Here is a 17,217-nt window from a genome sequence, read left to right on the forward strand (position 1 = left end):
TGGCACTGAATAGCTCGAGTTAGATATTATTGTAATGTTTCGGACCTTTGCACGAGGTCATTTTCTCAATCTGGACCTTTTAGAATTTTAATTGAATACCCCTGCTCTAAACCTATGTGAGCTTTGAACTTAGTGAAGTTCGTCTAAAGCTCAGCAGTACTGACAGTTTGTCTGTGTGATGATTCACTGCCCATGGTGCCAAGATGAAGGTATTTAAAAGGGATATAGATAAGGCTGGGCAATATATCGATATTATATTGATACCGTGATATGAGACTAGATATCGGCTTAGATAACATCATGGCATAAGTGTTGTCTTTTCCTGGTTTTTAAAGCTGTGATACAGTAAATTTATGCCATTTTCTGAACTTACCAGACTGTTCCAGCTGTTCTATTCTATCTCAGTTATTTTATCCACATTACTGGTGATTATTTATCAAAAATGTTGTGAAAGCACCAATGGTCAACCCCACTATATCGTTGCAATATCAATATTATGGTATTTGGTCAAAAATGGTGATACTGGATTTCCTCCATATCGCCCAGCCCTAGATATAGGCGATGTAAAAAGCAATGCAATCCAATACCATGTTGTGTTATAAGGTTAATCTGTGTAAATAACAGCAACTAATTCAACACTTTGTTTGTGACCTATAAAATACCAGAGAGCCCAATTAATACGTCTCTGTCACAGTCTCAACAAAAACTGAATTCCAGGTTCAGTTATTTATTTATTATGTTATTTATTATTTATGTTGAACATTGTGCTGATGCAGCTTCTATTGTGTTATATTTGTGAATTCAACTGCTTTTAAATTAAGTATTGATAGATCATATATAAATCAGCATGCTGTACATTTTAAAAGTTTTTGTGAACATATTTTATGCATCTTATGAAAAAAATGTTTTTCTATCTGGGCAGGTTTCTAAAACGGATCCTTCACCGAAGAGAGAAATGCCTACGATGATCTTGTTTAGTATGGTGTTTGCACTAAGGGTATGAAATGACTTTATCTAAGGAATTCAGATTTTATATTGTATCACATTTAGCCTTTTGGCTGTTGTGTATACATGTTAATATTACAAATCATTTATGGCACAATTAAGTCAGCTGGCTGTGGGTGGGACACTTCTATTCTGTGTTTTTGTTAATCTGTGTTTGCTGTGAATGGGAGGGGTGTGTGAGAGTGATAATATTCCAGTAAACGCTCACTATCTGTGAGAGCATGGGAACTCAGAGGGAGTAGGGGCCAATGTACAATGCTTAATCAGGCTGCCCAACAAGGCACAGCCTGGGCCTGCCCATGCTGAGTCACAGTACCCAGTCAGTCCCAGGACAGCTGAGGTGAGGTGAGAAGTGCTCAGTCATGTTTTGTAGACTATATCTGCACAGACAGCAACTGTTATATTTGTACCCTGGAAATTTCCCCCCAAAAAACATTGGGTTGTTTTAACAGGTTTAATTGCACAAAATTGAACCATTCAAATTTGTATGCCAATAAATTATGTTATATTATTCTACATGTTAATTTATACACATTAGCTTTGTTTTTTGTTTTTAAATCTACTCTGCAGGAAAATGATGGCAGCTGATCCACTTAACAATACCAAGAGAAGCTGTTCATTTTATATAATTGTGTCCATCTCCGTTTACATAACCGAGAGAACACAATATTAGAAATACCTCTCAGTTTGATGCAATACCACACCACTAAACCGCAGAGATGAGGTAAAACCTCTCGAGATCTTTACATCTCACAAGGGAGCTCAAAAGCCATTTCAATATTAAAAGTCTTCTATATGTTAGATGGTTAACAGGCTGCTAATGTTTGACATGAATGTTAACTCCAAATTGTCGTATACATACTACGAACATGTTTCTGTCAAAATGACAGTGTTTATAAAGTGTCTCCCTCTCATCTTTGGCCTCTACAGGCAAATGCTGACCCGTCCGTCATCAGCTGCATGCACAACTTGTCACGCCGCATCGCCATAGCCCTGCAGCACGAAGAGCGGCGCTGCCAGTACCTGACCAGAGAGGCCAAACTGATGCTGGCCGTCCAGGATGAGATTACCACCATGACTGAGAGTGAGATACACAATTGTCACACCTCACAAGTGACGTATATAATACATAATGACATATTTATTATAGCACAATGTAACTAATCAGCATACTAATGTTGTGTTGTGTTTTTCCTGATTCAAGCCGATGGAAGCCCCCAGTCCCCATTTAGACAAATTCTTCCCAAATGTAAACTAGCCAGGGACCTGAAGGAGGCTTATGACAGGTGTGTGATTAAATGTAATACATTGCTGTTTTTGTTTTGTTCTTTCTCCCTCTTTCTTACCATGCAGGATGCACATTGTTCACACAGCTGATTTTAACATTCATGTTTTTGCAGCCTTTGTACAACTGGCGTGGTGCGACTACATATTAACAACTGGCTCGAGGTGAGCTTCTGTTTACCACACAAGATCCACAGGATTGGTGGCACCTATATCCCCCCTGAGGCATTAGAGCGCAGCCTCAAGGCTATAAGGTTTGTTCTTACTTTTTATGTACAGAATAAAAAGCATCTACAGTGTTCTATGTGAGTTGAAAATAACACTTGACTGCACCTCACTCAGCTGTTGTGGAAGGTGAAACTGAATATGGCATGTCATGACAAACCACAGATACTCCACCCAATGTCCCCCTTTTCAAAGCGTTATGTAGGACGTTTTATTGCGGATTGAGCCTTTTCTTATGCACTATTTAATAGGATATTTAGCACACATATATTTAGTCAGTCAGCATGTATAGGCCTATACACGACTACCAAGTAGCACAGGATTGTTACAATCCTTTTTAATCTGTGTTGTTGGATGCACTGTTGAAGGTCAAGAAGTCTCAGACCCTCGAAAACAGAGATTGTAGCCCCCCATCAGTTTGTTATGTCAAAGGAGTGTTGTGTCTTTAACAGCTGATGAAGGGCTGTGTAAAGTAGGAGCTTCAGTACTGACTTACTATTCAAACCGTCTGAAGAAACCATGAAAGGTTTTGTGTGGACCATACTGCCACCTGTTGTTACTTCAGCATACATACATCAGAGATGTGACCAACTTCTACCGCTCTCTTTCTTTCTGTCTTTTGAAGCTGCAAAGCTGAAATTAGTGCAAACTGCATTCAAGCCATTGAATTGTTACAGCACTGCAGAACGATGATTTTATTTTAAATGAATCAGAGTGGTCAGTTGTTCTGTACATGTACAGACTGTTCTGTTGTACAGACCGGCACTAAAGCTGATCCCCTCTGGACCGTCTTGACCTCTGAAGAGGAGGTCTGTTGATTCAGAGGCTGCATGATCTGTGTTTTGATCCTTCAGACCCTATCATGCCCTGCTGCTGCTGGAAAGTGAGAAGGCACTGCTGAGCCAGCTTCCTCTGGACTGCTCGCCTGCAATGGTGCGCCTCATCAAAACCTGCTCAGCGGTAAAAAACCTGCAGCAGCTCGCACAGGATGCTGACCTGGCCTTACTTCAGGTGGACAACATCACCACTGCACTTTACAACCACAGATGTCATTCTCTGATCTCGAAAGGCATTTATCTTCAGATTTGAAGCATGTTTTCGTAATTAGGAACATTTATTTATAACTGCACACAATCATTAAGCTAATTCACAAATAAAGAGGTTGTGATTGTATGGTGTTTTGTAATATTTTCAAAAAGGTGTTGATGGTGTCTTACTGCCATCTAGTGGACAATATATGTACTTACAAAAAGACAATGTTAGGGCACCAGTACAAGGAGCTCTTTCTTCTACAGTTGGTTTTCAATTGCAAATAATTTTGTTGTTTGGATAGTTTTATTTCACATCATTTGTATCATTCGTAAATAATTTTCCCCCTCAGATCTTTCAAATTGCTGCTCACTTGGTTTATTGGGGCAAAGCGATCATCATCTACCCGCTGTGTGAGAACAACGTCTACATGCTGTCTCCTCATGCCAACATCTGCCTGTGAGTGTTCATGATGTGATGGACTGATTACTGTAGAGCTGATGGACCATAATGTTGCTGTGAAATCTTTATTGTCATTAAATTCAGACTTGTTAAATACCTCAGATTTTGTTATGAAATAACTGGATTGAGCCATTGGCAGTACTTGTAATAGCCTTCTCTTTACAACCTTGTAGAAAATTGATTTTAAAAAGCTATTGTCGAATGATGTCTCCTATCTCTCCCTGGATAGATACTCACCATTGGCTGAACAGTTTGCCCAGCAGTTTCCTGGACACGATCTGCCCTCCATGCTAGCCAAGTTCTCACTGCCTGTCTCACTGGCCGAGTTCAGAAGCCCCCTAGAAGCTCCTGCACAGGAGGTAGGACAGTTGGACAAGTACAAATACACAGCAAATAACCTCACCCCTCCACACTGGATCAAACACACTACACGTGGAAGCCAGCAAGTAATTAGTATCAAGTCCTAAACTTTTTACGCAACAACTACAGTGGGTACGGAAAGTATTCAGACCCCTTTAAATTTTTCACTCTTTGTTTCATTGCAGCCATTTGCTAAAATCAAAAAAGTTCATTTTATTTCTCATTAATGTACACTCAGCACCCCATCTTGACAGAAAAAAACAGAAATGTAGAAATTTTTGCAAATTTATTAAAAAAGAAAAACTGAAATATCACATGGTCATAAGTATTCAGACCCTTTGCTGTGACACTCATATTTAACTCACATGCTGTCCATTTCTTCTGATCCTCCTTGAGATGGTTCTACTCCTTCATTGGAGTCCAGCTTAAACTGATTGGACTTGATTAGGAAAGGCACACACCTGTCTATATAAGACCTTACAGCTCACAGTGCATGTCAGAGCAAATGAGAATCATGAGGTTGAAGGAACTGCCCAAGGAGCTCAGAGACAGAATTGTGGCAAGGCACAGATCTGGCCAAGGTTACAAAAGAATTTCTGCAGCACTCAAGGTTCCTAAGAGCACAGCGGCCTCCATAATCCTTAAATGGAAGAAGTTTGGGACGACCAGAACTCTTCCTAGACCTGGCCGTCCAGCCAAACTGAGCAATCGTGGAAGAAGAGCCTTGGTGAGAGAGGTAAAGAAGAACCCAAAGATCACTGTGGCTGAGCTCCAGAGATGCAGTAGGGAGATGGGAGAAAGTTCCACAAAGTCAACTATCACTGCAGCCCTCCACCAGTCGGGGCTTTATGGCAGAGTGGCCCGACGGAAGCCTCTCCTCAGTGCAAGACATATGAAAGCTCTGGACCTCAGACTGGGCCGAAGTTTCACCTTCCAACAAGACAATGACCCTAAGCACACAGCTAAAATAACAAAGGAGTGGCTTCGGAACAACTCTGTGACCATTCCTGACTGGCCCAGCCAGAGCCCTGACCTAAACCCAATTGAGCATCTCTGGAGAGACCTGAAAATGGCTGTCCACCAACGTTCACCATCCAACCTGACGGAACTGGAGAGGATCTGCAAGGAAGAATGGCAGAGGATCCCCAAATCCAGGTGTGAAAAACTTGTTGCATCATTCCCAAGAAGACTCATGGCTGTACTAGCTCAAAAGGGTGCTTCTACTCAATACTGAGCAAAGGGTCTGAATACTTATGACCATGTGATATTTCAGTTTTTCTTTTTTAATAAATTTGCAAAAAATTCTACATTTCTGTTTTTTTCTGTCAAGATGGGGTGCTGAGTGTACATTAATGAGAAATAAAAAGAACTTTTTTGATTTTAGCAAATGGCTGAAATGAAACAAAGAGTGAAAAATTTAAAGGGGTCTGAATACTTTCCGTACCACTGTATATATATATGACATAAAATAAACGATAATATATTGTGAATGACCGTGAAAAGTGAGACAATCCTCCTGGTTTTTTCACCTTTGTTGGTGAAATAATCTGATTAATATTCATTGTTGTTTTTCCCAGGATAAAAAAAGTCTTCCTCTAAACCTGAACAAAGGGAATTTACTTGAAAATGTACATGGCTATTCCTGTAAATTTAGATCCTGGATTGTAAAAGCAGAACCATGTGGTGTCCTCCTCCGACCCATCCTGTTTTGGCATAGCTGCTTGAGCTCCGGCGATGAATTATAAATGGCAAAGGGACATCAGCTCCAGCGTCTGCAGCTTCCATTTTTCATGAGAACAAGATCAGAGGGCACTTTCTTTTGGCTCTATTTTGAGCTTGTTTGTTACCTGTGGCTCATTTAAAACATTTGACCTGGCTAGGGTCATGATGTGTTGTCATGGTTATTGGGGGTTTATCATGTTATTCAGCTGTGATGCAGTTTGCTGCTATGCTCCTGACCAGGCCCAGCTGATCCAGATGGTGGTGTGGATGCTCCAGCGCCGCCTGCTGATCCAGTTGCACACATACGTCTGCCTGCTGGTACTACCCAGCGAGGATGAGCCCGGGTTGAGGGATGAAGACCCTCCGCTGGCTCCCCGAGTAGGAGGCCGCAGTCTCAGCACCCCTAGCGCTCTCAGCTTTGGCTCCCCAAGTATGTCCTCACTTGGCTCTCTTCCCTGCCCATCTCTTAGAGGTATAACATGGCAATAAATAATCTATGATCATCTGTCTGCTTCCTGTGTATAGCCAGCAGTGATGACATGACCCTCACTAGTCCCAGTATGGACAACTCCAGTGCAGAGCTACTGCCTGGTGGGGACTCTCCGCTTAACAAGAGGATGACAGAGACGCTGCTTGCCAGCCTGTCGGAGCACGAGAGGCAGGTTATTCTTAACATCCCTGCTGCACAAAATCCAGAGGATCTGCGGATGTTTGCCAGGTAATTAAGCCACAAGTCTAGTGCATATTCTGTGTCTTATTAGTATGTTAAATGTTTCTCAGCTCTCCATTTCGCTCTATATTTAGACGGTCAGGTTAAAGGCCCCTCTACACTATGCGATTTTGGGCTGTCTGACAAAAACTGATTGCCACAAATATTTTATTAGACCCATCTCGCACAGTGTGATTCGCAATGAACTCACACGGTCGCTGTTGTCATACAGTCTAAAGGAGCCTTAACAGATGGGATATGTCTAAGTGAGGATCCAGTGATTCATGATGTTATAAATCACTGTTAATGCTTTGTCTCTTAGGAAATGAGAAGATATTTGTGCATTGGTTTGAAAAATAAAGTTATTTTATTTGCATTCACAGAATATTAAGACATTTTATTGAAAACATAATTTGTCTGGAGAGTTGAGCTTATTTGCCAGTTGTTAGTTGTGCACATGTTTAAAATAGGAAATGAAGCTTCACAATCCAGTATTTAGAGTTTTGTGAAACCTACTGCATCGTAAGAACAAATGTTATCAGAGCAGCGAAAGTTCTGTCTCATGGTCGATTTACACAGATAATGATTCAATGAAAGTCTAGCTCGCAACCCATTTTTCTGCCTGTTCTGTTCACTGCTTCCAGGCTGCTGCACTATTTCCGGGGACATCACCACCTGGAAGAGATTATGTACAATGAGAACATGAGACGCTCGCAGCTCAAGACGCTGTTTGACAAGTTCCGCAGTGTCCTTGTGGTGACAAACCATGAGGATCCCATTATTTCAATCTTTCAGTCACCCATGGAGTAGTGGCACAGAGACGGTATCAGCTCTCATCAACTGGAAAAGATGTCTGTTTGAGAGCAGCTAATAGCCTGCTGTGCTCTCAGCTAAGTGCTATTGCTCAACAGTGTTCTTTTAATACGAACTGACACAATGATTGCAAAAATGAGTGCCGATTTACAAAATGTAGAAAGTGTTGCTTCCCTTATGAGCCAAATGTTTGTTTACAATATTAAATTATTTTGTACATACCTGAAATGCCTCAAGCGTTTACTCTGCATATTGGAACTATTGGTATTGGGGAGGGGGGTTAACTTTGTATCACAGATGTTAGATCAGCTGCACTTACAACAGATGGGCACACTTTGTAATGATCATTCCAGATCTTCATCTACCTCTCCTCAGGAATCCCAGAGGTGGGGAACATCAAGAGGTTATTTTGCTTTGAGAGAAGCAGAGCTTTCCAAACATCTGTGAAATCACTGAGTATGACTTTCTTAAAAAACGGACGAAAGACCTAAACAAAAAAGATTTGAGTGAGAAAAGGTACGTTACAGAATAAAACATTTTTATAGACCGATAAATTGAGTCTTACTCTAGTTGACTTAAACTCTAATCTGTTAGTTTTGAGTATAACTTTTCATCAGTACCATAAATACACTGTTAAAAATCAGTTGCAGTTTACAAAATGAATGAGAAACATCTTGCATAATTTATGCAGATTAGAATTTAGATATTCAACCAGTCAAGAATGTTATTCTACCATCCTGACTTTCTTCTTTTTTTCTTGAGTTTTTATCCTGCCTAAATGGAGAAGTCCACAGAGGGAACAGATGGCAGAGTAGTTCCAGGATATTTCTGTTACGCCCTCTTGACTTTGTGCTGTCCTGTGTCAGACTGCACATCTGAGGGACCTAAATTGTTCATTACATTTCCAGACTGTCTTTCTGCCTCTTTATTCACTACGCTAACACAGTGGTGCCCACGAAGATAAAACCGCCAGGGCTTCTTGGCCCATTCCCTGTGAGATTCAATTCCAATGCGTGGTGCTGATACTATATCGTGGGGTTCTGCTGGATTTGTGTCGGGCTCCCTCTCCAGCCACACGTCTGGGTCTGAGGCAAGGTCTCGACGATCAAAACAGCGGGGTATATTTAGAGCTTGGCACAGCTTGGAAGGCCCGTTGCAGAGCTCTTTGTCCTTGAGTTGTCGGGCTCCCTCTTTGCGTCTGGCTGTCCTCAGCTGCCTCATGAGGGGCTGACCCTGCAGGGGCTCCAGGGAGCGCAGCAGCACGGCAGCACCCTCCCCTGGGGATACAGCACACAATATGCATCAGTCAGCAAGGCTCCACTCTGTCTCCTTCCTTTTGCCCTTTATCCACTGATGATAAAAAACACTGCTGTATTGATATAGTGTCATATTAATAATAGAACACTTGGAAGGGGACAGATTGAACCAAAAAGGGCATTTATATAATGTGTCTGTTTGCATGCTTCAGTAGACATAATGTCTATCACCTTTGGTTGACAATGCTTTTACCTTCACTAGACACGTTCATACAGAGGTAGATGCCATAGATCGGATACACATAAATTGTGCCAGGCTTCATGAACATGGCTGTGGTCCTCTCAGTGCGTTTGCCTCCTGCTGAGTGTGAAGCTTTGTCCTTCCCTCCAAGGTAGGCTTCAGTTTCCACTATTCTCCCTCGCAGCTCAGTACCATCTGCACACCTGCGGACCAACACCTGCAGGGACAAGGAACAAGACAGATTATGTTCTATTATGGTCAGTCAATTAATCGATCAATCCACAGAAGATTATTGGCCTGGTTCAAGCTTTTCAAATATTATTTTATGGTTGTTTTTTTAAGCCTTCTGTGAAGTAAATTGGATATCTTTGAATGTGGACTGTTGACCAAACAATCAATCGATTGAGGATGAAAATAATCTTTAGTTGCAGTCCTACATTAACGGTGAACGGTCTGGATGCATTTTGTAGTTTGTACGGTTGTAGTTTGTAAAGTTGTCTTATCAACTATGATACAATGTTACAGTGTAGCAATGGAGGACTGAACAGCTGCTGAAGGAAATACAAAGTAACCAGAGGTGGCAAGACTTTCTTTGTTCTGGACAAAGATATGTCTACAGAGCATCAAATGGCTTTCAGACATCATCATTACAAAATGAATTAATGTAGGTGAGATGGCAGCATTACCTTGCCGAGGAATGCTTTAGCCAAACGGATACAGGGTTGTTTGAAAAAATCCTCTTCAAGTCTGTGCTGCAGGTCATTGTTGATGAAATAATGGCTCAGCTCCGTCTCAGCACTTTGAGGATTTTCACACTTGTTATTCAGTTCGGCAGGTGAAACCTTTGCTGGTTGAGGTGTTGCTGCTCCTGTCAATGCTGGCATCTTTCTTTTTCTCCCTGCCATCATAACGTTACAGCGAAACACTTTTGAAAATTGAAATAAACATTATTTGACACCCTCACTGTTTTACAATGTCAACATCTATTTTACATATTCTTTAAACCATTTACTTTCTCATTTATGTGTGTTTTATAGTAGATTAACGGCACAGTGCTAGCGCTAACATACAGGAAGTAACGATTGTTTTGTATCTCTTAAAGGGGCCGCGCACTATTTCTGGCAATCACTATTGATTATGTCGCGTTTTAGTTTTCCTGTTAAGAGTGTCTATCCAGGTTGTGAGGAGGAAGGTCCATCTTTGTGTCTTTTCCACATAATCCTCTACCGTGACTGTGCAGCCCAACGTTTTGTTAGCGCTTCAAATGACAGCCAAATGGGTAGGGATAGGTAAACAACACCCCCGTTAACCCTGGTCTTTTCCTGCTGCTGTCTTATCTTCTCAGCCTCATTTGAAAACACTAGGCTCTAATATAAGAGGTTATAAATAGAGCTGGTGTGCTCCTGCCTGCCAGTGCCCAGGAAGTGGATGGCCCCAGATTGGCCCCAGGCACTGTGGTTCCATGTGGCTTTCTGGACTTCAGTGTGTGACATGGTGCCATGCCACAGACTACAACTTTATCAGGAAAGAACAAGTTTGCTGTGCTGTTGTGAAACACTGTGCTGACCTGAAAGCTCATGCATGCATGCATTGACTGATGTGAGTGGATGGATAGGCAGATAGATAGTTGGGAAAATGCAGAGTGGGGAATGAGTATATTAGTGATGTTATGTATAAAATAGATCTGTCATTGAAATTGTTGAGATGTATTGCTAACAGATGAAAAACATTGGTTAAGGTTAAAAAAAGGGCACATTTTTGTATGTGTTCAACATACTTCTTAATTTTGCTTTGTGGCCATTTGCATGTTTAGCACCAAGTTACTAAACTAAATGTAGCCGTCATCACAGAATTACATTTCCAGTGTGCAAAATCTTCCTCCTGTTGAGCTTTTTGTAGCTGCAGCCCAGACTGGTTCTGCGCACCTTCTTTAAGTTCATTATTCTGCAATCATTCCTATATGTTTTATATGTCTAGAGATGACCTTCTCAATCTCTTCCGCTTGCACAGACCTGCTCTGCTGAGATGGCTTTGCTCCCCACATTGCTGGCAACAAACTTGATCTCAGTTTCTGCTGCACCTTTGCACACAGAGTAGATTCACAATGCCTTTCTTCATAGCCTGGGCATTTTCTTACTTCTGATGTTCATCAGCATTGTTTTCCTGCCTGCTGCACTCAGCATAGCAGCGTTCTTCTGCAGATCCTCCTGAGCTCTCTGCAGCTGCAGCATAAGCTCTGACACATCCCTGTCTTCAGTCTGGAAAACCTTTGTGCTTTGACTGGGAGTCTTCTCCTGTCCTCCTGCAGCTGGGTTGGTGCTTTGGGGACTGTAACTACTTGTTCACCTTGTCTACAATAATACTATCTGGAAAAAGCCTGATACCTGACTTGATTTGTCAAATCCTATGATTACAAAGAGGCACAAACTATCGAAAGGCTTGTGTGCATTAGTGCCAGTGAGCTGTTGTTAAAGAGAGTTTTAATCAAATTGTTGTTATTACATTAACTGTGCATTGGAGATTTTAAATAGGTTACAGCTCTCCAAACCTCGAAAGAGTTCCAGAGAGAGAGAACAGTTGAGTGGATGATAAATATGATATGTATGACTGTATGTGTAGTCAACTGTAGAGGAAGAATTTTCTTTTTCTCACTTCCACTTTAATACTCCAAATATTACACATTCTTTGTATACTGTTTTGCTCATAAAATATTACATTTATAATAAGGAATTTTCTTCAGTCTTTTATTCATTAACTTGAAAGAAGAAAACACAGATAGCAACATTACAAAGAAAACCCCCCAAAGGCCTCTCTCCTTCAGTTAGTCAGATCTTTGGAGAGGTGCCAGTAAGTGCAGCATGCTGGTGAGTGTGTGTAGGTGTGTGTGTGTGTGTGTGTGTGTGTGTGTGTGTGTGTGTGTGTGTGTGTGTGTGTGTGTGTGTGTGTGTGTGTGTGTGTGTGTGTGTGTGTGTGTGTGTGTGTGTGTGTGTGTGTGTGTGTGTGTGTGTGTGTGTGTGTGTGTCTGTGGCATTGCAGAAAAAGGTTGAAGGTGCACAACATTGGATTGACGGTAAGTTGACATACTGCAATAACATCAATCATAGACATAAAGATTTGGATTGATTTATAGGGCCAGGATATGATCAGGACAGAAATCTGCTGAGCATGTTCAGTAGAAGAGTTCTGGCACGAGTTGTTGACTTTGTCGTGGGTGGTGGACCAGTGAAGGCCATTGTTTGCTTTGACTGTGTTTCCACCGCCTGTCAGCAGTGATGCTGTGGTCTTTGCCGAGCAGCTTTCATTGCTACTGCGGCCGATAATCTTAGAAGCCAAAGCCTGGCTGTAGCGTTGCATTCTGGATCACTTTCAACTCCAGCAGTCACCGATAGTGACGCTGAGCAGGGACGCCAGAGACTCATCTGCGTGTGCAGATGGGCAAGCAGAATGCAGGCAGACTGAAAATATCTTACTACACCATGAGTCAGAGAATGCTATGAAGAATAAGGGTTGATCAGCTGGGTGTGATATCCTCTGTGTTAAAAATATGTAATTTTGATTGAAGCTATTATTATATTCATAAAGTTTATGTAAATTTAAATTTACACAGTAAAATATTTCAATTTCTTCTTTCATGAATCTCTCTATATATATATTGTGTATAGTTTCAATACAGTGGTAGACTGGCACTGCTATCTTTGCTTTAAATCTGGTCACATGAAAATATTACATCAAACACATGACTGAAATAAATTGAAAAAAATGTTACTGTTTCGTCCTGCCATGTTTATGATATCTTAGGTCTGAATGCCACCGGCTGCTGAGATGACCTCTTCTGTACTGTGTTCAATTTTTATTGCTTAAATAACATATTTATAACTATGATATAATTCAATCACGAGGTGCAGCAGTAACCTTGTAATTGAATAGGGAATTATAATAGTTTAAAAAAAATAAACATAAACACAAAGATCAGCTTTCACTAGGCTACTTCTAATACAAATACTGCATATCAGCCTCTGAAATGGCATCCAAGAAACCTCTCCAGTAGTACCGTTTAACTGCAATCTATTCTCAACGAGCCGATGAGTGGCAGAGCCTGGTAGTCATCTGCATCCTCAGTGTTTGGGATAAATTATTAATTGATGACAATTAATGATTCATGAGTCTCTTTTCTTGTTTGCTGCAGAGGTGTGGTGTGTGCTGAACAGGTGGCTGGGTTCTCACTGGGAGGAAAACAGGAGGATTATTCCATGTGAGACCCAGTTCAGACATCTGCACAACAGAAACATGGAGAAGCATCTGGGATCACATGCCAACAGAACCACAAAGGTTTGGGAATACCACGCATACATGTGTCTACTGTATGTTTTTTTAACCTGCCGAGTAAAATGAATAAACCCATAGTCATTTTTTAAACCAGCAGTTTCAAAGCATAAATGAGAGTCAATGACAGTTTGAGGGCTGTTTTAGTAGATCATTAAAAGACAAAAAACTCAGCCTGGTTTATGGATTGAGCCAGCACTAAAATCTCCATGACCTTTCTCAGTCTACTCTGATAACAGCTGCCTTGTCTCAGCTCACACCTGTGGCTCTCAGAGGGAACAACCATTGAGTCAGGGAGAAAGGGAGGGAGGGCTGTCTGCAGGATCTCACTGGTCGTATCACAAAAACAAGGGAGTATAAATCTACTCAACAAGACCACAGTCTCCTTCTGCTGTGATATTTAGCAGCAGGACAGGATTTTGCCCTTTGCCAGTAATCATTGAATAAAAATATGCACTATATTTTGATTCAGTGATGTCAGCTCTACACTGCTGTTGATTGTGTGATCAGTACAGCTACAAACAAAACATTAAGTTAACAACATTTCATTGTGGATTAATATGTCTTTTCTGTTGACATACTAAAGTGCCATAAATTCTGACACAATAGACACAAATGTCTTGTTTTGGTAAAAATCCTTTGAGCATCCTTTAAAAAAATCACATGCTTGTAAACTGTACTTGTCTTCTTTGAAATATTTCTTTGGTGTGGTAACCAAGTCACCTATGCACGAGCAGAAACCTCTCTGTGGTCTTAACTTAGAAACTCTGCTTGGTTGAAGAAAGAGGAAGCCGTTTATGAACCATCTGACAATGTCCTTTTGCTTAAACATTATCCTTGCACTCAACCCTTTTATCTGTGTCTGATTGATGGGGCTTCAGGGGGCCTTGAGTGCACCTACAGGTCCTGCGTCGCTTCCTAATTGTTGCCTTTGCCCCAGCTTCAACCCTCCGATATCCCAGGGTACACGTCGCCATTAATTACGACAACTTCCTAGTGTATCAATCAGGCCACTGAAGGGTCCTTACATAGTAAAAGAGTTGTTGAAATCCTATAAACTCCTGTGGTGGAAATACTGACTTTTGCATTTAGGAGCATGTCTGGATCATTTAGATTTTCAGTGTGCATTTTAGTCATGCTTGCAGGGACGAGACCCTTGGGTGCAAGACAGAGAGGAGACTTGAGCTAAGAGACAGCTCGCCTTTCATACTGTAAACTACAAACAAGACCAGTGGTGAGACCTGTCTGCTGTGTGCCTGATGGGGCATGTTTTTGGCTCAGCCTCACATTTGAACAAATTGTAATGAAAAAAGAAAGAGGAATAGGGTGTTTCTTGCTACAGATATTACTCACATATGCGAGGAGAGCTGCTGATGTTGTTTAGCTGTGGAGGAGCTGTGGAAGATCTGCGGAGGAGGTGTTAGAAAATTTGAAACCACACTTAAAGACACATATTATAGTTCCTGTAGCAAGAATACTGCTAGTGGTTTGAAAGTATGTTCACTTCTGCTGAATAAACATATATCTAATGGTATAGTATCACTTCAGAATTTTTTTACAGACTCCTCTGACTGATTCTTTTTTCATTCACTAAAAAAAACAGAGCAGGGTAGTAACAAAGTAGTCAAGTACAGTTTGTGAGGTAGTTTCAGAGTATTTATAATTTATTCTACTTTATACGTTTACCTCACTACAATTATTTCTGTTATTCTAATGTATTTATTGTATTTCTTTATACAAAACATGGGATCGCATCATTGAATCATGCATTGCCAATTTAAAGCAGAACAGTGTACAAATGTCAAAAATAATTTATAGTATAGTATATTTTGCTGTTAATACTGTACTTTTACTTAAGTAAAATCTGGAAAACAAGACTTGGAATGTAATATTTGTAGTGCGGTATTACTTGAGTAAAAAGTGTGAATACTCCTTCCACCACTGGAAAAAACTGCATTGATCTGCTGTTTCCAGTAGATCTGCAGATAATACTATTCAATATAAAAGGCAGGCACTCTTAAGACCTCTTGTTCTACAAAAACAAACAAATTATCTGCCCTGTCAGCATAAAAATGGGATTACATTATACTTCCTTTATTTAAATAGCAGAAAGTTCAGTGGTGAGTTGTATCAAAGGAGCTCTCTTCAAGGAACCTGAGCCTCTTGTGCCCTAAAACCTCATCTAAGGAAAACGGTGTACTTGGTGCCCCTTGTCGGCACCTCAGAAACCTTCTGCTTCCCAACATCAATCTCTCTCCTGGAGAATATCCCCAGGTGGATCTGAGCTTTCACTGAAACCATGATGGAATGTACTGTAATGGTCTTTTCATTAAATGGATCAGCAGCCTGTATTACCGGACACAGTAGAATGGCTCAATTTCCTCTCTTTTACAGTATAAAGTAAAGGGATTTTTAATGTGAAGTGTTGGACTCTTGTTATTTACTTTCACAGATTTAATGCATGAAATGCATTTATTAATGTATTAACCAACTAACCATGAAACATTGTCTTACTGGTGCATTTAAAAAACATATACATTCAAAATGCATTAGACAGTATAGATATTGCAGTCATACAGCTAATTGCTGTGGAAATGCCTCGGTAATGCCGGAGGCGTTTCGGTATGAATCAATGATAAAGATTTAGCTGCAGAATCCCAAGAGCCAATAGGAGGAATCTCAGCAATAACGATGGGAAATAATGGCATGCCACACATGAATCTCATTTTTGGGTGCATTTGGATTCATTCATCCATTGGACAATGTTTCTGTCCTGTTACGTTATTATGAATGTTATGAACATATCCTGACATTGACAATCACATTATTTGCCATTGCTTTTGAGTTATGTTGTTTTTTTACGTTGCTGTGTACATAACCCTTGATAAACTAAACAAGACCAACGAGTATCAGCAGACGTGGACCCAGAAAGTGTTCAGACTTACAGGCCTCAGTCAGCCATATTAACATCAGCAGATCAAAACCCCTGGCTCATATGACAGTGCTGATTATGCTCATTGAATTGAAGAAAATGTGTGATATTTATGTAACACACAACCAGTTTCTTCATTGGCTCAGGAGTGTATAATTCACTGAAATGTACTGGGAGCACAGGGTTCAATGATATCATGGGATCATTGTGTCATGTGCAACACTGCATGATTTGTCCAAGAATGGACTAAAAATTGGGAAAACACATGGTTTCCATAATAAACCATATAATTTGTAACAGTCATTGACCTGTTTACACAATGTGTTCATCAACATTTATGTGTATTAATTCCAGACACTCTTATGTAGACTTGGTGTGATTTTAAGAGTCTACAGATCACTTACATCATGCTTATCAGTTATTAGAAAATCCATTTCTTGGGTTTTTGTATGACAGAAAACTCCAAAAGTCAAGAAGTAAGCCCAGAATAAACAATGAGAGTATATGCAGACGGGAGAAGGAGAGAAGAGGATTGTCATATCTCAAAGCTCTGGTGACCTCTTCAAGTGTGCGAAATGTGATGCATAGTGCATAATCTCAAATTATTCTTGAGAATTTTTTTTATCTGTACAAAATATGCTCACTCACAGAAAAGTCTTGAAGTTAGTGCCAATTTTATTCTATTTTTGGTCTTTGTTTACGGCACTTGAAGTCAGATTAATAAGATTTATTGTCCTTTTTACCAGATGATGAGATTTATCATTTTGTATTGTCTGGGCTCTGAAATGACCTACAGTTCTGGTGACTGCAAAAGTCCTATCTTTAGGATTTGATTTAAGATTCAAAGGTTTTATTT

The 17,217-nt window shown here is 40.5% G+C and overlaps 2 protein-coding genes across 3 annotated transcripts in view; one reads left to right on the plus strand and one right to left on the minus strand.

The window, feature by feature from the left end:
• nprl3 (NPR3-like, GATOR1 complex subunit) overlaps window positions 1-9,065 on the plus strand; it is a 15,135-nt gene extending 6,070 nt beyond the window's left edge. For both annotated transcript variants that reach the window (XM_031862214.1, XM_031862215.1), the window contains 10 exons: window positions 923-997; window positions 1,936-2,089; window positions 2,210-2,291; window positions 2,406-2,543; window positions 3,369-3,525; window positions 3,896-4,002; window positions 4,235-4,364; window positions 6,328-6,517; window positions 6,613-6,805; window positions 7,441-9,065. In XM_031862214.1, coding sequence (XP_031718074.1) covers window positions 923-997; window positions 1,936-2,089; window positions 2,210-2,291; window positions 2,406-2,543; window positions 3,369-3,525; window positions 3,896-4,002; window positions 4,235-4,364; window positions 6,328-6,517; window positions 6,613-6,805; window positions 7,441-7,606 — 1,392 coding nt within the window. In that variant the 3' untranslated portion in view covers window positions 7,607-9,065. The remainder of the gene's footprint in view (window positions 1-922; window positions 998-1,935; window positions 2,090-2,209; window positions 2,292-2,405; window positions 2,544-3,368; window positions 3,526-3,895; window positions 4,003-4,234; window positions 4,365-6,327; window positions 6,518-6,612; window positions 6,806-7,440) is intronic.
• mpg (N-methylpurine DNA glycosylase) lies at window positions 7,145-10,309 on the minus strand. Its single transcript, XM_031862216.1, has 3 exons — window positions 9,793-10,309; window positions 9,119-9,323; window positions 7,145-8,886 (listed from the first exon to the last, which is right to left on the minus strand). Exons 1-3 carry the CDS (start codon window positions 10,012-10,014, stop codon window positions 8,441-8,443), a joined length of 873 nt encoding a protein of 290 aa, XP_031718076.1. The 5' UTR covers window positions 10,015-10,309; the 3' UTR covers window positions 7,145-8,440.
• Between the last annotated feature and the right edge of the window lie 6,908 nt (window positions 10,310-17,217).

The sequence above is a fragment of the Anarrhichthys ocellatus genome, unplaced genomic scaffold, assembly GCF_004355925.1.
Source record: "Anarrhichthys ocellatus isolate YVR2014 unplaced genomic scaffold, GSC_Weel_1.0 scaffold26, whole genome shotgun sequence".
In the NCBI taxonomy this organism is placed as follows: domain Eukaryota; kingdom Metazoa; phylum Chordata; class Actinopteri; order Perciformes; family Anarhichadidae; genus Anarrhichthys; species Anarrhichthys ocellatus.